Genomic DNA, 23,173 nt, shown 5'->3' on the forward strand with positions numbered 1-23,173 from the left:
TAACAATGCTTTAGTATATGCATTGTACATGGCAGCATGATTATACTGCGCGGAGAGGTGAAAATGTACCTACCTGAGCTTAAGGACTAAGGACTCAGGACTTAAGGTGGACCCACCAATAGTCGCGTGAAGAAGGCACGGTCTACATATGTACTGCCGCCGAGCTGAAGCAACATTACCACATCACCTGTAAATTTCCGCCAGAAACACGAACCTCAAGCACGGTACCTTAGTTTAGCGCATAGGTAATTTATACCTAGGTAGTCATCGTTCCACCTCAAGCAAAAACATATCGAGAATCTAAAAATTCGTCATCCTATCAACAAAGGTGCTCCTTACTGAATTGCCATTACTAATTCAGTATACCCTCACTGCCTTTCCATCTTTCATTCTACCTCATAACCAATCTTATCTAGACTTTGCCTGATGATTCACACCTGAAGCAAGGTTGACCTATAGCTCCCGACAGCTCCCGCCCACCCCTCCAAGATCGTCGCCGACCGCGCATCTCCCAGTTCCCCCAACACGATGGCTACACATACTGCGATCAATGGTAATATGGGATCGGGCGGCGTAGGTTTTGGCGCCGACAACATGGAGGTCCTGCCGAAGATCCACAAGGCACTAGAGGTCATTCATAATCCTCACTCTCCCAACGATGCACGGCAAGATGCTCAGATGTTCCTCGAAGACGTAAAGAATAATGGAAATGCCTCTTTTTACGGCTTTCATCTCTCCGTCGACAAGACTCAGTCCCCTGTGGTGCGACATTATGCTCTATCACTGCTAGAGTATGTAATCAAACACAAATGGGCTGATTACACCGAAGATCAGGCTACCGATCTGCGTAACGGCGTCCTGGAGCTCTCCCGAGGTATAACGAGAGATGACCCGGCTTATTTGAGAAACAAGATTGCCCTGTTATGGGTTGAGGTCGCAAAAAGGACCTGGGCTGGAGAGTGGATGGATATGGACGCACTGCTTTGCCAACTGTGGTCAGGCCCTGCGGTACACAAGGAGCTTGTCCTGTGCATCTTGGAGATGCTATCCGATGATATTTTTAGTGGCGATGACACAGTAGTAGCAGTTCGCGAGGGTGTCCTTAGCAAGGCATCTGTTGAGATCTTCACACCCGCCGCTGTCCTAGTAGAGACATTCCCTAACCGGCAGGCTGGGCCGGATGTGAGATGTGGCAGTGAAGGCTGGCTTGCAAGAATCACAGACCTATTAAGTCGTTGCTTAACGGAAGATATACAGAACGACTCGGAAATACGAAGCTGCGCAATTCGTGCTCTCGGCGTACTCTACTCTCTGCTGCCCTGGGTCGTCCCCAACGCCGTCACCGCTACCCAGTGTGTACCGGTAATGTGCGAGGCACTTCGTGCAAACCACATTGAAGTCCAGAAGGTAGGTCGTGGCTCTGCCAATCTTATATGTACCCGTAGCTAATCGTCAAAGGCATCTCTAGAAGCTCTACATTCTCTCTATTCAAGAACAAGCTTTGTCGACCAGGAGTTTATAGACCTCGTTGTCCCGCTATACAGCAGCAAATATGTCGATCTACTCAGACAGCTTTTCCAGTGGTCGGTTGTTGATCCAGAGGATATTGATGATGATAAATATCAATTCTCTAAGAAACTATCTGAGGTAAGTTTGACTGTGAAGGTCTACTTGCTATTCCCGCTAATAATATAAAGGTGATTTCGTTCCTAGGTACTTATATGGACCGACGTTTTAATGTTCTACCAAACGACCCGACCCGCATCGACTTCCAAGGATTTTTGCAACTTCTTCTGCTGGTTGCCCAGAGTCAGAGCCTGGTAGTCTCAATCCCTGTCCTTGTAACATGGACTCGACTCCTGAATAACGAGTCTCTCGGACGAAACATTGCAAGTCTTCCTTCGCTCATTGGTCCTCTTTTAGAATGTTGTAGTTCGAGGCTCGTTCGATACGAAAGCTTGCCTGAAGATACCCAGGATCCTACGTTTCTATTCCTATTAGAAGATACAGACACAATCCCCGAGCGCCATGCTTTCCTGGGGAACTATAGACGCTATAGCTCAACAGTGATCGAGCTCATCGTTGAATTGCAGACGACTGATGCAATGCAACACATCTTGGGCCAAACGGATAATATCTTAGAGCATCTTTATGATGAGGGACCGGCCTTTAATAGTATGTCTTGCTCGAGTTTGTGAAGATATCGGTCTAACTCTTAGCAGTGGCAAATTATACCAAGACATCTCCACAGGTCCTCCGGGTTGATGCTCAAGCAACAGTAATTGAAGCAGCTTTAAAGGGGTACGGAAGGTGGCGAGAATTTGTTGTTGCAGATGAGGTTAGTATGAGCATATATAATTTCCACTTGACACCGAAATCTCTACTAACGTTTCGTAGCAGCAAAATGCGGTAGAAGCAAGTTTAGAGTCCTGGTGTAATCGTCTGCTGGCGATGAACTTTGAGGTGCGTATTCCTATTTTGGCATTCTGCAGATGTATACTTATTGCTGTAGGACCCTCTGATCCGAAAGCGAATTCTGGAGCTTCTCGTCGCTTTCTCCGTCAATGCGCTTCATCGGAATGCAGGATTCATGCTGAAAGTCCTAGAACACATTCTTGTAACTTGGCCAGCTACGCATCCTGATTACCGAGTATATACGGATGCAATTAAGGAGTTGCAGACGGAGAGCATGGTTGAGCTTCAAAGGCTTGCAGCCAAGATGCCCAACCATTTGCTGGTGAGAATACAACGCTATTTATTTAATACACCTAACTACCTAATATATATTAACGAGGATTCTAGGATGTTTATGACCAGATAGAAGCAAAGGTAAACGAGATGATTGCTTCGGGGACACTAGACGAGAAACGTCAGATTACGTATCAGACTTTTCTATTTACTATAGTGTAAGCTCCTAATTCTGTGCCATCTTGAAGGCGTACTAACTAGCCTAGCCACCGCTCTACTCGGCTCGACCAGGCTACGAAAGCCCAGAAGCTACGAGGATTCATTGACCCCGTCGTGGCTCAATGGCAAAATGACCGCCTCAAACAGGCGTTATCATCATATGCGGGCTTTTGCGAACTCATGGCTCTTGACAAAGCACAGAACTATCTTGCACGAATGCAGATGCAAAATATCTCGGATTGGGGTTCAGTTGAACTCGATGCCGAGGGACAAGCACTACAAGCCGAGCTCGAAGAGCGACAAACTGTTAGGACATCTCGTATCTCATGTCGGAAATTGTTCGCTAACGCAGCGTGCAGGTTCTCCCACTACGACCTACAAAGTCATTCCTGACTTGTTCCGCCGATAAGGTAGAGAAGGATAGCGATCCTTACCAAGTTTCGTGCGCCTTGTGGCAGGATGGATTCCCGGTTATCCTTCCTCAATTGCTTAATTTCTTGAAGTAAGAGCCCCACGGCTTTCACATGATGGCAAACAGACTAACATTCGTATCTAGCCATGCGCACGCTTCGCATACCCCTAACAATTGGACAGGATTGCCGCCCGAGATGAGATCGATCGTTGGCCGCGTCCTTACTGATAGATTCTGGCAAGCCGGTATTTCAGAAGGTAGTAAAGATGAGTTTTATGCTCGCGTGCTTGAGAAGAAGCTCACACTGGAGGGGCTTGCCTCGACGATTCGAGGTTCTATACGCTTTGTGCGCGAATCGTGCTACGCAATAATCTACTGCATGACACGCTTAGACGTGCAGTTCTACGGCTTTAACGAGCTGCCAGGACCCTTGGCTCATGCACTCCTTGCCGATTCCTTCAGTCTTTCAGCCCACCAGTTAATCAATGTCCTTAATCTGGTTAGATATCTGGTGGACAATTGTCCAGTTCCTCTGCGAGAGCATTTCCTCCCTCCAATTCTAGCTGCATGCTGTCAGCAGATGGATGCCAGGATAAACTCCGAGTGGATGAAACTTGAGCATCAGCAGGCGGTGAAAACGGGAGGAGATGCTCTGACCGAAGAGATGAAGGCGGAAAGCATCCTAAGACAATTGACGAACGCAGCTGTAATGATGGTTGCGGACTTCCTAGACCCAGCCCGGCTCAGTAAGTTTAACTCATCAGCGACCTATTTGCATGAAACATAGATTCTAACTTTGCGCCTAGACAGCAATGATGCAGGAAATCACCTTACGCTTCGAGAATTTTGCTTGGAGCATTCCTCCGTCGTAGAGCCCCTCCTGATGTTCTGCACTCATGCGATAAGGTGGCATGATTCCCGGTGCTGCGGTATCATGCTGAGGGTTTTCCGCTCCATTATCCCGGACTTTACAACAGGCCTTCCACCCGCAAGCACAGCTGCCGCCATCCGCGAATACATATCGTCGGATGTTGTAAAAGCATGTATCACGTCTATTCACGAACCATATTTTGTTGACTTGCAAAAGGAATTTGCTTCTCTGATCGCCACGGTCCTAGTGACATATAACGACTTCACGAAGACAGCCAGGGATGTACTACTCTCGCTCCCCAACGTGAAGCAGGCCGACGTCGACAGTGGGATAGAATACATGATGAGGAAGGAAACAAGCTCTCGTGGTCAACGAGCAGTCGTCCTTCAGTTACTAGGTGATATAAAGGGTGTGAGCGTGTCGGAGATGGGCAAGTTAAGCAAAAGCACCAGAATGCCTACCAAGGCACCTTCGGCAAAGAGACCATCCCGCAGTAGAATGGCCCAGCAGTTCATGACTGTACCAAGCCACGATGCGTCGAGACCAGGCGCCACAAGCAACGACAGAGAGAACGGCAACGGAGACAATCTAGAAGGCCTCGCCAGCCTCTTTGATTCGTAGCGCGCATTGGGTAGCTGGCACTGCATTCAAAGACTGGATTAGTCGTGGTCAACTTATTCCTCGTATTTTTGTTGTATATTGAGTTCATATGCTCATTGACACTGGTATACTAGCAAAGATAAATTCGTAAGAGGTGGGGGCGCGATATTGGTGGATTGGCCACTACCAGAGCCAGGACGACACCGGTGACAAGGTCAGACAGTCAGACCAGTTTGCCAGAACCTTACTTTGGACCGTTGACGCTGACATGCCGTGGCAGGGTCTCTTCCTGGATCCGGACACTCGTGGCCCGAATGTAGATATAGTTGATCTGTTACTGAACTCTGGCCGTACCTTAGTTAGGTAGCATTTGCAGGCGTCTAAACTTAGCAATAAACATGAAAAAAGAATTCATTTATAAATAGGTACTTAGGCAGTTAAGGAAAGATAGAGCCTAGTACTTAGCAAGTTTAATAGTAGATGATGATTTGGTAATTATAGCTGCGGTACCTTTTAGTTATTTAATATTAATACACGTTTTGTTGGGTTATCCTTTCATAGTTGTCTCTTTTATAAGACATAGTTACTATATAGATTATAAGGTCTTGGAATAAATATGTGACTACCTGGTTAAGACCTACAGAAGCTTCAACAAGACTACATTAAGAGTGAACCAAAAGATCCCTGTTTAAGAAACTTTCAGGTTCGGTCTTTTGATATATTTTTAAACCTAGGTGCTGAGTAAGTAAGATATGTGACGGAGGGAGGCTATGCTCGAAGTTGGTACATCTGATCAGTATTTTTCATTGTGTAAAAACTTGTAATCATTGATGTAGTAAGATTCAACCTGACGGTCGAGTCAGGTGGTATTGTATTATAAAGTTGGTTTCTTTTAAAATGATGGTAAATTAAATTGTACATGTCTTACAGGTATGTAGGTAGAATGCCAAGTCCTAGCCCCGCAGTTTAATTGTGATAACCGTTAGATTAATACATAAGCTGCATAGATAACAGAACATCCCTTTGGTTATGAGTTCATAAACCTAAAAATGGCTTGTGCCCGACGCGGGGAATTCGTAGATGACCCATGGGCCATGGCGAAAATGGAAAATACCCTGCCCTTTTTTTTCCTATTCATCCACTAAACCCGCCAACCCATTTTATTGTTACAAGCACGTCTGATCGGCGGTTCAACTCGGTTTACCCTCAGACCCTTCACATTACGGGGACCCCCAGCCACAACACGAACTCCTAGGTTCGGTTATGATTCCACATCGTAGACCCGTTGGCTATTTATCATTTGTTGTCTTATTCTATTAGTATTCATTGCGCGCTTTCAGATTCGTCCCGCTTCGTGACGCGATGCCGGACACGTTGATGGGGTTCTGATCTTCAATATGGCCGACTCCGAAGACAGTTTCTCGATAGAGAGCGAGGAACAATTATGGACTGGTTCGTTGAGGATACTTGGTTATCTCGTCCCCTTTAAACTCAGCTAATCTTATTTCTATAGAGCTAAGTAAAGCTGTCGCTACTAATTGTCCTGCCGAAGCCCACGAGACCATCGATGATGCCTTGCGATCGTGGTTATATCTCGCGTCGCGATGCCGAGACGAGTTTTCCCAGTCCGAAGATGACGTAGTCAATTGCTCGCAAATACTCCTCCATGGGAACCTCTTCTATATCAACCCGGACTACGTGCGCACGCAGATTATCTATAGTTTACTGCAGGAAGATGAACCCGGGCCCCTATATGTCATCGCTAATTTCCTTCTGCTCGATGGTCGAGCAGATGAAGCAACGTTCAAAAGGATGATTGAGGAGAGTTGTTTCCACCGTCTACTCGAACTGATCAACGGGCGAAAAGACAACGATCCGGGTTTACATCGACTGCTATTGGATTTGATGTACGAGATGTCGCGAATTGAACAGCTTCGCGTCGAGGATCTGCTACACGTTGACGATGGATTTGTTACCTATCTATTCGAACTTATTGAGGACTTTTCTGACGATGCACACGATCCATATCATTATCCCATCATCCGTGTCCTAGTAGGTTGAAAGCTATTCATGAAATATAATTAAATATACTTCATATGCTAACTTGTCGCTAGCTTGTCCTCAACGAGCAATACATGGTCGCATCCACGGCCGCGATGAATGACCCCACGCTGACTGCGCCGCTGACAAACAAAGTCGTTAAGTGCCTTAGCTTACACGGTCCGAATTATAGGACATTCGGCGAAAATATTATACTACTTCTCAACCGCGAAACCGAGACATCTTTACAGCTTCTCATCTTGAAGCTCTTATACTTACTTTTTACTACCAAAGCCACATATGAATATTTCTACACCAATGACTTGCGAGTACTTCTTGATGTCATCATCCGCAACCTTCTCGACCTCCCGGAAGAATTGATGGCTTTACGACATACGTACCTTCGTGTGATGTACCCCTTGCTTGCCCATACGCAACTTAACCAGCCGCCTCATTACAAAAAGGACGAGGTGCAGAAACTACTCAGAATACTAGCCGGGTCGGGAAATACCCACTTCGCTCCAGCGGACGAGACAACTCTGAGGCTTGTAGACCGCGTATCTAAAGTCAAGTGGCTTTCTGATGAGGGCACCGGTGCTGGAGAGATCGCGCGCAAATTGCTCGGCATTAGCCTCTCGCATGCGGAAACCGCCAGCAACGTTAGCGTCGTGCATGTGGCGGCGGTTATGGAGAAGCCGGGCGTTCAGACGCCGAGCCGGAAAGCCGAGGCCGAAGCCGTAGCTAAAGATGAGGCAGAAGCAGAAACCAAGACTAGAATTGACAATGGAGTAGAAGTCAAGAACGAAGTACCCCGTCCAAGCTCCAGCCGTGGGGAAGCTAGAACGAAGGAGACATCAAAGCCAAGCAGGCCGAAGAAACCACTTCCTGAGGTGCCGAAGCACCGGCACGGAGTACCGTATGTTTCTATAGGACATGAAAATAGCACTAGGAGTGTTAAGAAGGCACCACCCAAGGCGCCGCCGCCGAGACGGAGAGGAAGAATTAAGCATACTACAACTACGGAGACGGTGAGGTCTATATCAGAGCTAGTTTGAGGTTTAGGAGCTTTCCAAGAAAGAGCAAGGATGTAATTTGATTAATTATGGGCGGGGGCACTCCAGCGGTGGAGATTGGACCTCGTGTCGTGTGGGAACGACCAGCAGAGAATGGCATTTTTGACATGGGAAATGGCGTACCGAGTAAGCCGATGCTTGAGAATCGATATCCCAGAGATAGCATTTGCATAGGCGAGGCGTTTAGGAAAGGGAGGACGGGGAGAGGTTTTACTTTCTTGGAGTCGAACAAGGAATAACCGAATGACGCCTGCGCCCTATAGTCCGTAAGAAATAGTTAATGTTCATGATAATTTTAGTATTCACAACTATGTGTGGGTTTCTGAGGGCGAGCTGTGATAGATTGATGAGAATGGTCCTTTAATATAAGTCTCCTGGGTCTTGATGCAGAACTGAGTATAGAGTGTTGTAGACTTGTCTCGTTTTAATATGTGTATGCAGGTACGACGTAGTAGTACAGCATGGCGAAGGGCGATTATACACATGGTTGTAAGCTCATGATGGTGATGAGGGACGTAGGTGGCTTGTACCTCTATTAGAGGTGTAAGCAATAGAGGGTATCTGGGGGCAGTATGGGGTTATGAACAACTATTCTTGCATTTACTTCTACAACCCTGAGCCAATGATGGCCTTATCAAATATCCATCTATGCAGAGTAGGGTGTGCTGCTTCTATTGGACGGGATTCAGTGATTCTGATAGACGGAAACGTGCGGAACCTTGGATTCACATGCAATGGATGGTTGCATTACTTAAGTGCGTATATAAAATAGATAGAGGAGTCTACCTAGGTAGATATCTAAATTGGAGCGAGTCAAAGATCCAAATATAAATGAGTATGACTCTGGTGGGCTGGCGGTTATTATATTCATAGAATTCGTAAGGTTGATTAAATGAGGCATCGGGACAAACATACAAAACTTGGTTTTTGCATGGAAGCCTGTGTTATGTAGTGTATTAATCTTGATATGATATCTGATGTGTGATGCTCAGTTACCTAAAGAATCAATAATATGTAGAAGACACATGCGGATATGTCCGTATACGCCGACGGATAGGCTACGTCATAGTATTGTCTGACAAAGACTCGTGCAATAACGCCAAACCCCGCCAACCCGCCTATGTAGTGGGCCGACTTTGCCGGACCCTTGCTGGCTCGAAATTCCGAATGCGGATGGTACGAACCGACAGCTGGTAAGCGTATGAAGTTTTACGTATGGCAGCGGCCAACGGTACATGCGTTATGGTAGATCCTAGCTAAGCTAAGCTCTTTTGGGCCTGTTTGTGAAGAGAATCGGGCATGGCAAAGCTGGGGGGGGAAGTCGCAAAGGTGACGACAACCACATCATCGTCACTGCGCATCCCTCTCCGAGCTATTCTCTTTTTTCCCTTTTCTTTTTCCATGTCTACATAGGGACCCGACCCTATTTTCTCGTCGATACCCATTACTCCAGAATTCTACCACGAATTCCACTTCAATCGCGAGACTATTAGCCCCGTAAGTATGAATGACCCTTACTTCATACTAGAGCCCAATTGAGCTGCCGCCCAACTTCCAACGATAAGGATATCCTGAATCGTGTACGAAGTACGTCGACCCAATTTGTGACGGTCCTTTGAGCTTATCGGCTAGACCTAGCCACTTTTTGATACTTCGACTTAAACATTGAGATATTCCTGACTGTTGCAGCATAGAACAATGCCCAACGAAGTAACTCACTAGGTGTACATGATTTCTTTAGGCTAACTTGCTAGTCATTATTTAGGATTAAAACATTGCTTTAACAAAAGTCAAAGACGCCATTCGTTACCACAATCTACAGCCATCTCAAACCCTATGCACCTCGCCTCGCTACTATCCACGAATCTACGCTGTCAGTCGGTGCTACTTAGTCGCGCATTCTAAAAGATCCAAAAGTTCTAGGCAAGGTACGCTAGTGAGACTTTGTAAGACTAAGACTGCTTAAGCCTACGGGCTTGTCGCCCTCTATTCATTAGTCTTAAACCTTCTCGGCTGAATTCTCTCTAACCGGCACTTATATCTAGAGTTACGTCAACGCTTTCATGTCCGCCAAGCCTTTACTACCTCTCGCTCCGCCCACCATCGAACCCAATATGATGAACCAGCCCGCCACCACTACCCTAGATCCCGTAGCATTCCCTACCAACGGTAACACAGGTAGCTACTCGAGGTCCAACTCTGGTGGCTACTTTCCGTATCACCAGCCACAAAGACCTCAAGTACATGACGAAACTCTGTCCAACACGCTAGCCAATTCTCATATTACACCACCCCAGAACGATAACTACCAAACTGCCAATCGTCAGACCAAGTTTACCGAGGAGTGGGATGCGAGTGTGAGAGGTGACTCGGTCGTCGACGGTCCAACATCCCAGCAGAATAATTACCAGCATTCCACCATGCAACGCTCGAACTCGATATCCTCACGACCCGAAATCCTTAATACCGGCGATGGCGCAAGCACTCACGCCATATCCCTATCGAGGGGAAATACCCTAAAGAAGAAGAACTCTCTTCGTAGGAGTGGTAGTCTCAAGCGCAGCAGCAGTCGCAGGAGCATGAAGGCCGGCAGCGTGAGGAGTCTCGCTTTACAAAGTTCTCACGATTCAGACGAGGTCCACAGCGCATTCTATTGCCCTGTACCGACTTCGGGTAGCCCGACAGAAATACTGGCCGAGAGATTTCAGTGTAGGTTGTGACGTCTTCCGTGACTTGTTCGTCTCGTATATGTTTCGTTGCCACTAACGTTAATGTGTAGCTTGGAGGAAGATTCTCAAGGATCTCATCGCATATTTTAGGGAAATACAATCGCACTACGAGCATCGATCTAAGTCGCTTCTTAAGCTTGCTAATGTTCTTAACAATACGTCAACGCCGCCCGGCTTCCTCTCGTCCGGTGGGCTGGATGATGCGCTCCAGATCTTGAGAGACCATCACAAAAACATGATTATAGAGGCCAACAAAGCCAAGGAGATTGAACAAGATGTCATTCTAGCGCTAACCGGTCTAAGAAGCGATCTTAATCAGAAGATAAAGGAGATAAGGGGCCTATCCAGCGACTTTAAGAATTCGGTCGAGAAGGAAATGGACAGTACCAGAAGGGCTGTCAACGCGTTGCAAGAAGTCCTAGGACAGAGCGAGTTAGATTCCTCTACGACTACGGGAAAGCAAGATCCATATCTCTTGAGACTTGCGGTAGATCGCCAGCTTGAAAGGCAGCTCGACGAAGAGAACTATTTGCACAAGGTAAAACAATTCCCAATACACATAACTGGGTAAAATCAAAATCTCACAGAAGTACAGGCATACTTGAACCTCGAGTCGTCAGGTAGAGAGCTTGAATCGATTGTCGTTGGTGAGATTCAGAAATCGTACAACGCGTACGTAGGTATTATCAAGCGGGAAGCAGACGCGGCGTACAACGCCATCGACGAACTCCGCGCCGGCCCCATTACGATGCCTAAGGACTACGAGTGGATCACCTTCATTCAGAGAGACTCGCAGTTCGTCGATCCCGACGTGCCCCTAAGATCGGCCGAGCATATCCATTACCCAGGTCGAGATCATTTCGCTTGTCAAGAGATCCGTGCAGGTCTTCTTGAGCGCAAGAGCAAATACTTGAAGAGTTATACGGCCGGATGGTGAGGTGTTCCTTTTCGAAATCATAAACTGCGAGTAAGCTAACATGAAGGGGTAGGTACGTATTATCGCCAACTCATCTGCACGAATTCAAATCTGCAGACAAGACTCAAGCGCCTGTCATGTCTCTGTATCTTCCCGAGCAGAAGCTGGGTTCTCACTCCACAGAAGGTGGTTCTTCCAACAAGTTCATCCTCAAGGGGCGACAGACTGGGGCTATGCACCGCGGTCATACTTGGGTCTTCCGTGCCGAAAGCCACGATACTATGATGGCTTGGTATGAGGATATCAAAGCTCTTACGGAGAAGTCTCCCGAGGAGCTTAGCAACTTTGTTCGGGGCCACTCTCGCGCGTATTCGCGGGCTTCGCAGCGTACTACGAGTTCAGATGGTATAGTAGACGATGAGGACGACGAGCCGTTTTCGGTCGACCCCGCCGTCGCGAGCACAGGTTCTCGACAGGACTCTATGCAAAACAGGCCTGAGCCAGGAGGTCGGTTCCCATCCGACATACAAGTCAACGCACAGAGGGGCTTACAAGTACCGCGCTCTCCCAGTAGTGTCGGCTCAGGGCTTGTAGGGAACGAATACGCACTTAGCGGCGCCAACGGGGACATCAACCAAGATCGAGTCGTAATCGCAGCCGCGGGCGCATTACCTGGAAGCGGCATGGGCGAGCTTTATCCTATGAATCGGGCATCGCAGATAGTTGGCCAGTCCTACGGGAATACTCCAAGCGTGAGATTGGATCAGGCGCACAGCCAAGCAGTAGTTATTGACAATGAGGCGCGAGCAGATGGCATAAATCCTTATAACGGAGAACCTATCCAGCAGCAGCAGCAGCAGCAGCAGCAGAGAGGACTGCCCAGCCGGCCCGCCATCATCTCCGGCCCGACGTCTAATAGCACGTCGCAGAGCCTAGAGACTACTATCAGCCAAGACTCGGGGAAACCCGGCGCATACGAAATAGCTACCGACGTGCAGCAGAAATATACGCCGAGCGCGGAGGCGGCTTATAGCATACCAAGCAAGGAGCAGCCGCAGATCGTCGGCGCAGGGAACGGGTTCGTGAAGCCGTTGCCAAATCCGGCTACAGGTATGCCGTTTTCGGGGCAGAATGGACAGCCGAGGCCGTACGGTGATGGGACGAGCAGTAACCCTCATATCCCTGGTGAGTACCCGCGGGGCACACCGGGGAGTACGCCAGGTGCTTATTAGATGCCTGGAAGGATTTGATTAGCGGCTTGGACAGAACGGATATCCTATTGCAGTGGTGGATTGGAGATTTTGCGCTATAAAGCCTCGGGTTCCCTCCTAGATCGTTTGGACAGGGCGAGCGAGTGCTGTTCTTAGTTTATGCTCGATAGAAAGGGGATGATTTAACTGTCTTTGTAAGCGATGGATGCTGGAAGTATACCTTTTCCTTTCCCTTTTCTTTTTTTTTTTCTGCGCGGCGTTGGTTTCTCTCGTTTTTTTGTATACCAGAGCTAGCCGAGGTTGCAAAAAAAGGGGACGGGGCGGCGGCGGGTTGAATCCTTGTGTTGGTTTGTTTTTCCTTACGATGGGATTCTTAGAGTAGGGGGTGGATAGATACCCTGCTCGTACGAGTTGCAGGATGCAATGGGAGTTGAATTCGTGATGTGCGGGTGGGTTGGGTTAGGTTGGGGATAAGTGGGATATGAATATTGAATATTGAATATTGATATAAGTATGGATAGGGATGACTACGAGTACGGGGTATGGGTATGGGTATACGCAATAAGAAATATGATTTTTTTTTTCGAATTGTTTAGAGTGAGTGCGGTGTTGCTGTGTGAGTGTTTGTTTGCGTGACTAGTGGCTGGGTAGTTGTTGTGATGACAAAGTTGAGAAATGTCTAAGAGAGATAGATATGTTAAGTTACGGGATACGTCTCGTGGCTTGAGTACCTTAGTTATGCTTAGGAGGACGTTGGATCGAAAAAATCTCCTATTAACTTGATTGCTGGAAATATATCACATCGAGCCTCTTGTCCAATTTAGAAAGTTAATATTACCGTGGCTAACCTCAAGACTTGGCTAGCTCTTACGTTTGGTATATAAACTGATGTGGTCACTCACTCACTCACTCACTCACAGGTACCTATACTTCTTGGCTGGCTGGCTCTGCCATGGGCTCTGAGATCCGGAAATATAGTCTCTGAACGTTCGGCCAAGTCGTTGTGTACCTAGGTTTCGATCACTTTATTTACGTATTACTGACTTCCACCAAAGCATATATAGGATTCTAAACAGGTAAATTGAGGCTATTAAGATTTACCCCAACATTCACGTTCAATCTCTTATAGAACTCCAAATACATAGGTATATATATCTATGTTTATGTCTTCCTGGTTACTCATGACTCAAGGTCTTTCATCAAACCAGTCGTTATTCGAATAGAGAACCACCCCCTTCCTTAGTATCTCCGGTAAGTTAGGTACTTGAAATAGCTCGAGTTCGATATATATAGATATATATAGATATAGCTATCTTGAGATTAGGAAGTATGTTAGAGCATTTCATAGCCCAACACTTCACAATTTAATCAATTAATCAATCAATCAATAATACAAACTAACAGATCAACACACGGTAACTAATACAAATTCAACTACGTTCACGCAATTCATATGCCTACCTAAACACCCGTATATTTACAGCCAACCGGTAGGTATCCCGGCCTAACCAACAGAGCATTTCGTTCGTCCGTTCGTTCGTTTGTTCGTTTGTTTATTTATTTACCTTGGGGTAGGTACCTATATGCAAGCAAGTGCGAAAGAAGAAAAAAAAAAAAAAAGACAAGACATTTTTAAAATGAATCAGAACTTCCTCGTAACGCCATTCCCGTACCACGTGAGAACATTTGAATGAGCGGGCCCATTACTACTACTACGACGACGGGTCCGTGGTGCATTTCGTGTCGTGTCCGCCAGGAGAACAAAATCGGGAGGCGGGGGGCGGGGGGTATATCTATCTCGCTCTCAGCTTTTAGAATCGACCTCCTCGGCTGAAACCGCCCCGTCCCCTACCACCACCACCACCACTACCGCCGAAGCCACCACCGCTGCCGCCGCGGCTAAATCCACCGCTACCCCCGCGACCACCACCACCTCCCCGGCCGCCGCCGAAGCCACTGCCGCCAAAGCCGCCGCGACCACCTCTCGACGGGCCCCCTCTCCCGCCGCCAAATCCACCCCGTCCACCGCCTCTTATCGGGCCACCACGTCCACCACCAAACCCACCACGACCGCCCCCGCGACTAGGTTTCTTGACCTTAGGCGCGCCGGGCGGGGGCTTAGGCCTAGGGAGGAACTTCTCCAGGGGGAGGAGCTTCTCTGAGCCGATGAAGAACTTGTCGCCGGGCTTGAAGGAGGTAGCCTGGATGCCCTCGGTGGGCTTGATAGTGAAGTAGACCTGGTTGATGGGGCCGAGGACCTCGTCGACCTTTCCCACGGCGGTCTTGTTCTCGAGGAAGATCTGCGCGTTGAAGTGCGGTACTTTGGGGTTGATGCTCTCGCACACCATTTCCCCCTCGCACGCGTGCAGGAAGCTGCCCATCTCTAGGATCTGGTCCGGCGGGCCGAAGTCTCGCTGTCCGAAGCCGCCGCGGCCTGATATTTATAGAATACTTTATTAGCCTTGCGCGCATTATATTTAGGGGTTTGGGAGATTTTATAGTATAGAATTAAAGCTGCAAGAATAAAATCAACACGTACCGCCTCGACCACCTCCTCCTCCGCGACCTCCACCGAAACCACCTCCGAAGCCGCCCCGTCCGCGCGGCGCTCCTCTCGACATAGTGACGTGTGTTGCGAGGTCAATTGGCCTCTACGGGGTTGATTGACGATGCGCGTTTTCGCGAATTGGGAAATTTGTCGAAAGGTTTTTGAAGCTTCGGAAACCTCGAATAATAATTTTGCTGGAGCTAAAGTTCCCACCTGCACTTTTTTCTCGGGCGGAAAAACGTGCGCGGATGGATAAGGTGTTATCGATAGTGGTTGATAAGAATTGTGCAGCTGGTGGATTAGGTAATTAGCACCAAATCACCTTCGATACGGTATACCTAGCTTCAATTTGGTACTACATTGTACTTACACCATCACAGATAACTAACGTAATTCGTGCCTTGGCTGTAAGACAGATGCAGGCAGACGGTCTAGACTGGACTGCTTGTCAAACACCCATCCTCCTCTCATTTTGCTCAAAACGACTTGTTTCCAATATCGAGCCAATAGGAGCGGGTGAAAACAGGTACTCAATCCTGCTAAACTTGTCCTTGTCCTATAGCAACGAGGGGAATCCCTTCGAGAACAACACTCCTGATTTTAGTACTAACTAAGCAGGTTTTCGTTCTAGTTTGTCATCCACGGGGGCTATGTTAAGGATTTGTTGTACTTCCCCATCGGACCGTAATATCAAGTCTTTTGACAAATGATTATGTCTAACCCAATCTTGCAGAAGCAACCCGGAGGCCTTATCCGATGTAACTCAACTAACAAGTTTTAGAAGCACAGAAACACAGAGATGTCTTAGAAATATAAAAGTCATGAAACCAACCTGTTCCCTCAGGGGGTGTTTGTGACCCACGAGATAGACCCTCGATGCGAGCCATTCTTAACAGCCTCCTGACTGGTTCACTGCTGTGTTGCTTCGGGATTTGGCCAAATAGAGGGCCATCATTTGCCATTTACACCACAGCCCGGGGTTATATCAAATGACAAGCAGCTTTGTCATCCTGTAATAATCATGGCTCAGCATTGTGTCGAACAAAACAAGACGCAAATGCCCCCCGTAACCACAATCTGTGTTCTTACTCGTAGGCTTTTTGCTGGTGACATTGACTAGCCGGCTCTGACTTTGAATGAGCGGCCGGCAATACCTATGTTAAGCAGCTAGTAAAAGCCGGCTATACTTAGTATCACAAGAGATGTTTGACTTCAGATCATGTTAGCTGTCAAGTCAAAAAACTCAACTAAAACCTGTATCGTCATCGTCATTATCAATACCTAAAATCATCCTAAATCCTCCTATGATGAAATCACTCGAGAATATCAGCGCTGTTATGAGATCGTCATGACGTTGTGGAACCATCCGAGGATGCGGGATGGAATTTAGGATTTGCCAAGTCACGTTGCCATTCCTTTCTGCAAGCCCAAAGCCGAAAAAGTGGGAATCTCATATGTACGTGCGAGTCGAGATCGGCCCCAACGCAGGTGTCCGTGTCCCTGGTGTCGTGCTAGGATGGCGGTCTTAGCATCATGGTGAGCCGGGATGATCTGTGGAACGCGCCTTGTACTGCCATAGCGAGAACGCATAGGGATTATTATGGTCTGTGCATAAGGCGATACTAATCCGTACATGTTCTCGCTCTAGGGTGTGTTAGGGCGAAACTTGGCGGACTGCTAGCCTTATTACAGGAGGTCCGACAGGATAGCCTATTGATTTAGTATAACGTCTACTATTCAGGATCCATAGGCCTGAGTCAGGACGACTTTCCCAAGAGAATTATAAAGAATATGGCCCTTGACGTCGCATTTTCCATATCGCCGATTGTTGATGTGTTGGTTATAGATCTGTATGATCTAAGTTATGCATAGTAAAAGCAACCTGACGGCATTGCATAGGCTATAAAACCCTCGCAAGTCTGAACCATTATTAGAAAATTAGGCGGGTCGCTGGTATTCCTAAGGATTGCATCACCATTTGTGTTATGTAGATAGCGCACGTCAGCTTTAAAACCTTTATTCCTTCAAAAGCCGACTTGCAACTTGCAAAGTTGTCCTAGTCAAGCTTAAAGAGTTCAGGCGGGTTTTGCTGACAGATCCCTCGCATTTAATTGAGTAATTCCGTCGAATACGGTAATAAGCATAAGGCTGGCTTTCCAAGACACGACCAGCTTAGCTTATCTGGGGCTACCGTACCTTCAGCAAAGTTGGTCTAAAGATGTATTTATTTTTTCTCGGCGTTCCGTGGCTTGCAGATGTAATGCTTATTTTGATGTTCTGGGTCTAGACCGTCACCTCGTCTGGTGTCAGACGCTTATGAGTCCATTTCGGCAGGACTGCCCATGTGCAGCACAGAAGCTTTTGCTTCAACATGAGTGAGGTGGCCTAGTCGTCCCTTTCGCTTTCTTGCTCCCCCCATGCGCAAAGCTGACGAGATAAATTATGCGGCCGCACGTGTCAATGCTTGCGGGATTGCGGGATTGCGGTCAGAAGGGTCCGTCGATGTGGTCGAAGCTAACATAGCCCCCATCGCGCTCTAGGCACCGATGTTGTTAGAAGAGGCAGAGAGGGTACAATTCCGTGATCAACACCGTCTACTCCTTTTAATTGCTGATCAGAGCCGATCACAGTGGCAGGACGTAGGACGTAAAGTTTTAAACAGCGCGGTCTAGAAATTCGAATTAAAAATAACTAGCATATTAATAGTGAGTTAGTTATTTTAGTAATTCTAGCTTGAAGTTAGAATAAATTAGTACGTAGTATCTCGCGTATTGGGGCCGTTCCTGGTGGGTAGTTATCCGAGCAAACCCGGATATTTGCTCTAAATGCTACCAAGCGTCGTGCAGCTGAATCGACAAATGCGGATGGTCGTCAGACCCTAGTGTAACTCACCCTGGTAGATATGCGCGTGTCGAGGTGTTATGCAGTCAGTATCGTGTTCGCCTCGTCCAATGTGATTTATCAATGATCAATGGGGGTTTTGCAGACAGATGATAGGCTATATCTATACGAACTGCTGAGAAAAATCGAACTACTCAAGCCGGTGATTCTTTAGGATGTAGTCTGGGTGTGGTTGTCTGGACCACGATGATATCGATTGCGGAGAGTGAACGAGTAGGTAGATAAATGTACTCATGACGACAAAGATGAGGATGAGGTTGCTGTACATATACATACACTAGTATCACTGTGTAGTAACCCCGTGGATCTGGTATCAATGGAATTGTATGTGCCGTGTGTCCACGCAGAGATCGGCACAAGTTGGATGGAGAAATAGAATGGGATTTTCAGATTACATAACGTTAGATAATAAAGATATACATTTACAAGGTAACTAATGTACACTAGACCCTGTATCCATGTATATATATATAACAGGATCCATGTAATAATGATGAGGTGGGACTTAATGGAGACTTACACTAATGATGTGGGACTGGAAAGAACCATGAACTGCTTTGAAGGATCCCCTAACTTAAATCTACCTACCTACCTCTTAGAAGCAGCTAAGCAACACTTAATAAAGTAGTATCCTGTAAACTGCCTAAGCCAACTCAACCTTTCGACCCATTTTGCCCATTTTGCCCATGCGAAGGAATATCTCTTACCATAGCAGTTAAGGTACCGTGTAGATTGCACCAACAAAGTCCTACGCATTCTAATAGCGGAAAATAATTATTAACTGCCTGAATTGTCGCCATCTTTTCTCTCGCCCCTCCCATCCCATTTCCTTCACACCCCTAGTCTATCGTTTTTAATTTATTTTCCACTCGAATGTCGCCAATGACCTTTTCCATAATATGACCCCTTCGTCAACATCATTGTCGCCGCAGTCGTCGTTGTGGACTTGACATTGATAGAAACGCCTATATGTGTCGGCGTTAAGTATCCTACCACATCTACATAAGGGTGTAGACTTAGAGGATCGAGGTGCATATCCTATCGACATTTTATCTTGGCAATACGAACATCTCGGTATTTTTGAGCGCGTTTCGCACGAGTTGCAAAATCAAAATGAAGCAACGAGAAGAGGATGTCGAGTCCCAAGCTCAGCTGCTTTCCAAGGAGAGTCAGTCACCATCGAGCGAAGAATTCGATTACGACGAACCCGAAAACAGCCACCAAAATCAGTCATCACGCCGCAGACGTCGGATAGAACAGAATCCTTTATGGCGCCGTATCCAGTCGTTCGCCTTACCTATCTGGGCGCCTTGTCGCAAATTCAGCCCTAAATACTACATCTTCGCCATTGTTGTCTCCTTACTCATCACGCTGTTCATCTTCAACCCCTATTCCCCGACAATACCTACTCAGCACCAGACAGACGTCGACGTGTCTCCCGGAACGCCAACGAGTACTGTCGTATCCTCCACGAAAGCCGCAAAGCCCACCGAGAGTACAACCCCTGCATACAAACCACCAAAACTCGAGGCCAACGACAAGTATTGCACCACATGGCCCGTAGGCGAAGATGGCCGGTACGAACCTAAGGGAGCCAGCCGAACCGACAAGATCAAGATAGATAGCATTGCTCCTAAAGGTGGGTGGAAAAAACCCGCTGGTATCAAAGTCATCGGTATGGTCTTTTATGGCCGTAAGAGATATGTCGACCTCTTGGATTGTTACCTTCAGCAGAATCTGGCATCGAATGGCGGCTACTTTGACGAGGTGTGGTTTATGGCCCACACCAAGGAAAAAGACGACGTTACCTGGATAGAAGATCTTGTCAAGAAGACTCCCGGTTATAAGATTGTGGGCAAGGGAAAATGCGAAGGTGAAAAGTATAAGTGCATGTGGAATTATGCCGTTGAGGACAAGACTATTTATGTCAAAATAGATGACGATATTGTGAGTAAACCCCTACATCCAGCAGGATGGTATTAAGAAACTGGGACGAGTTGTTGACTGACCTAATTATGCAGGTTTATATCCACCCCGACGCCATCCCTCAACTCGTCCATACACGCATTGCCCTACCTCACCCGTATGCCATCTCGTCGAACCTAGTTAACAGTCCCGTCACGGGAATGGAACAATACCACTACGGTGCGATCCATCCCTTCCTCCCGGATCCGAGCAGCAAGCCTTCGTTTCACGCTGCGGAGACGTGGCGCGCTTCCGAGAAGAAGAAATACCCTAAGGACCAACTGGTGGACGAATATAAAATCATGGACATGGAACCGTCGTACCGCGGCCATCCTTGGCTCCTTATATCCGACGACCACTATGACCTACTGAAGACACCTATGGGCAAATACGACCAGAACCGCGGTTCCGACCCAATTGCATTCGGTTTGGCGTGGAAGTCGTGGGGTATCGGGGCGCAGCAGCAATATTCTCTCTTGTACAATCTTGAGCAGAATAAGATGCAACGGTATTTCTTCGGCCGAAATATCCGATACCCAGAAAATGCTTTGGGACCCAATGCTTCCGCAGTAGTCCTCCCTAACGGGGATGGTCCCGGTGGTGAGCAGACATATGATACCGGGTACAACCGGTACAACTTGAACTTCTGCGCCGTATGGGGTTCCGATATCAGAGATCAACTGCCCATTGCCGACGATGACGAGCAAGATATCACTGCAAATATCCCTAGACGCATTGGACGGCCATTCGTGATCGACACCCGCTCCGTAGTAGGCCACTTCAGCTTCTTTACCCAAAAAGATGGCATCAATAAGAGTGACCTTTTGGATCGATGGCGAGCATTCGCGAACGAAGCGGTCTGTACCGCAAAAAACCAGAAGAAGCCGTGGGATCTGATGTGCCCGGACTTCAAAGCCGAGGGTGGCATGGGACGGTAGCAGAAGCTTCGACAAAGAATCGAAAAAGAAAAAAAAAGTTATGAGAAAAGCTAGCGGTGGTAATATTTCCTCACCTGATGTTCCATGACATTTTGCGTGGCGTTCCTGGGTTCTTGCATACGAAACGAAACCGGCCTATTCTATACCGTACTATGAGACGTTTAAGGGAGGCTGGTCGTCGTAAATGGAAATAGAATTGACGATGCGCTGCGTTTGGGAGTTTTATACATACGGAAGGTCTCATGAGAGGACGGCGAGGCGTAGAAATATCGTGGAATCTTTGCATGCATGCGTTCCTCTTGTATATAGATGACTGACTACCTACCTAGGAGATAGGTTAGGTCATCTTGGTCACGCCGCGGATTAAATGAATAAAATAGCATTGCAAGAAATTTGTGTTTTCAGCAGCCTTTTTTTTTATATAAAAGAAGGGGGGGGGAAGCCCACCCGGTGAAAAGAAGGATATATAAAGTATATAAAATGTTGGTTGTACGCGCGTCCCGAGCTGTCGGACCCCGTACCTAAACCTTGTTGAGTTCGCTCGCAGGGGTTGGTTTGGGGGGAACCGGTGGCACGATAAGTTTGTGGTATTTTTGTTTTGGCGAGTCGGCAGGCGGCACGGATGTATAAGTAGTAATATGTATGTGAATACCTACATACAGATGTATGTATGGATAGATGACTGCAGTTAAAACTTGCGCGTCTCGTGTGATTGGGATTGCGGGAAAAAAGGTGGGTCCAAGCGAAGTGAATTTATAAATTACGGTCTATAAATGAGAAGGAACCCGTGAGGTCTTAAGGAATAATTCCCGGCGCTGCGTCTGGGTTTATATACCCAAGGTAAGGTAAGGTAAGGTAAGGTAAAGTGCTGTTGGTTTGCGAGACATGATAGAAAATTCCTCATGTAAGGACCCGACAAACTTCTGCAAGGATAAAGCCAAGTCGGGACGTCTATCGCTACTGATAAGAGCGTCGTTGTTGCGTTCCCTTACAGCAATAGGTTCTTGATGTGCGGCTCCGGGAGGTGGGGTTTGTTGCACAAGACGGGTCGAGATGCCGGGATGGGGGGGTCGAGGTTGGGGTGGTTAGGTAGCTAGCCTTAAATGATAAGTCATGTAGGTTGCTTTGCATTTATTTAGGTATGTTTGCTAGTATAGACGTTAATTAAACGGGAGTGGATGGTATCGGATATCGCGTTTATTTACGATAGCTGGAAGTAAAACTGGGTACGTGTAGCTGGGTAAGTGGTATTTTATGCCCAGAAATGAGGCTTAAGTTAGGTAAGCCGTTTTATATAAGTGGTAGTTAAGCCAAGAGGCAGCATCGCGAACCATTTATAGACAAAGCTGAAAATAAGAATAGATAAAAAAAAAAAAGGAAACAAAAATAGAAAAAAAAGAAGAAAAGAGAAGTGGAAGAAAATTAATCATTAAAAAAAAAGAAGGGAGAAAAAAAAGTTGGTCAAAATGGCAAAATGGTCAGTCATATGGTAGTTGCGAATTTGCTAAATAGTCCAAACATTGTCCCGAGATAAATTCGAATGTATATGGTAAAGTATATCCAAGAGATGGCAGATAAATTTGTGAGATGAACAGTTGAGCTAACTGCAGTAGATGGCGGAATAGATTACCAGTGCTTTGTTGTTAAGGTATATGAGGTTTACTTGTAGAACGTTGCATGTGCGCTGCGCTGCGTTAGGTACCTAGGTACCTCATAAGGTTCGTGCATTAGGTGTCTGTTATTTTTTTTATTTGCTTGGTACATGTACTGCTGGTTGTGGCTGTGAGGGAAATATGCAACGGCTTTAAGTTACGTGTAAGTAGTTAAGAGATTCAAGAAAAGAGAATGCTGGTAGTTGATGATTAAGTGCTAGTTTTAGTAAGGGGTCTAGATGTGGAAGATATTAAAAATAGTTACAGCGTTTCGTACCTTTTTTACCAGCACTTTCCATCAACATACCTTTAACTGTACCAGCATGAACCCCCTTTTACGAGCTAGAACAGTTATTGCCTTGTCTAAATAAATAACTAAGTAATACCTACCTTGCCCTTATTCCCCCTCG

At 46.9% G+C, this 23,173-nt stretch overlaps 5 protein-coding genes across 5 annotated transcripts; 4 read left to right on the forward strand and 1 right to left on the reverse strand.

Moving 5' to 3' along the window:
- Nucleotides 1-169: 169 nt before the first annotated feature.
- On the forward strand, nt 170-5,423 carry F4817DRAFT_195734 (ARM repeat-containing protein). The gene is made up of 11 exons (XM_049298511.1): nt 170-1,407; nt 1,459-1,647; nt 1,698-2,175; nt 2,223-2,338; nt 2,398-2,463; nt 2,513-2,737; nt 2,803-2,906; nt 2,955-3,213; nt 3,267-3,409; nt 3,464-4,065; nt 4,126-5,423. The coding sequence occupies exons 1-11, from the start codon at nt 529-531 to the stop codon at nt 4,809-4,811; spliced, it is 3,747 nt and encodes a 1,248-aa protein (XP_049156684.1). The 5' UTR covers nt 170-528; the 3' UTR covers nt 4,812-5,423.
- Nucleotides 5,424-5,811: 388 nt separating this feature from the next.
- Nucleotides 5,812-8,184, forward strand: F4817DRAFT_195767 (uncharacterized protein). The gene is made up of 3 exons (XM_049298512.1): nt 5,812-6,242; nt 6,304-6,842; nt 6,905-8,184. Exons 1-3 carry the CDS (start codon nt 6,188-6,190, stop codon nt 7,883-7,885), a joined length of 1,575 nt encoding a protein of 524 aa, XP_049156685.1. The 5' UTR covers nt 5,812-6,187; the 3' UTR covers nt 7,886-8,184.
- Nucleotides 8,185-10,020: 1,836 nt separating this feature from the next.
- On the forward strand, nt 10,021-12,780 carry F4817DRAFT_360361 (uncharacterized protein; the record flags this gene model as incomplete). Its single annotated transcript, XM_049306270.1, has 4 exons — nt 10,021-10,612; nt 10,683-11,170; nt 11,228-11,565; nt 11,622-12,780. The coding sequence occupies 4 exons, from the start codon at nt 10,021-10,023 to the stop codon at nt 12,778-12,780; spliced, it is 2,577 nt and encodes an 858-aa protein (XP_049156686.1).
- Nucleotides 12,781-14,456: 1,676 nt separating this feature from the next.
- On the reverse strand, nt 14,457-15,532 carry F4817DRAFT_345120 (Gar1/Naf1 RNA binding region-domain-containing protein). The gene is made up of 2 exons (XM_049304224.1): nt 15,299-15,532; nt 14,457-15,193 (listed from the first exon to the last, which is right to left on the reverse strand). Exons 1-2 carry the CDS (start codon nt 15,378-15,380, stop codon nt 14,571-14,573), a joined length of 705 nt encoding a protein of 234 aa, XP_049156687.1. The 5' UTR covers nt 15,381-15,532; the 3' UTR covers nt 14,457-14,570.
- Nucleotides 15,533-19,885: 4,353 nt separating this feature from the next.
- Nucleotides 19,886-21,111, forward strand: F4817DRAFT_360363 (uncharacterized protein; the record flags this gene model as incomplete). Its single annotated transcript, XM_049306271.1, has 2 exons — nt 19,886-20,155; nt 20,230-21,111. 2 exons carry the CDS (start codon nt 19,886-19,888, stop codon nt 21,109-21,111), a joined length of 1,152 nt encoding a protein of 383 aa, XP_049156688.1.
- Between the last annotated feature and the right edge of the window lie 2,062 nt (nt 21,112-23,173).

The sequence above is a fragment of the Daldinia loculata genome (assembly GCF_022478755.1).
Source record: "Daldinia loculata strain CBS 113971 unplaced genomic scaffold F4817scaffold_44, whole genome shotgun sequence".
Lineage (NCBI taxonomy): Eukaryota > Fungi > Ascomycota > Sordariomycetes > Xylariales > Hypoxylaceae > Daldinia > Daldinia loculata.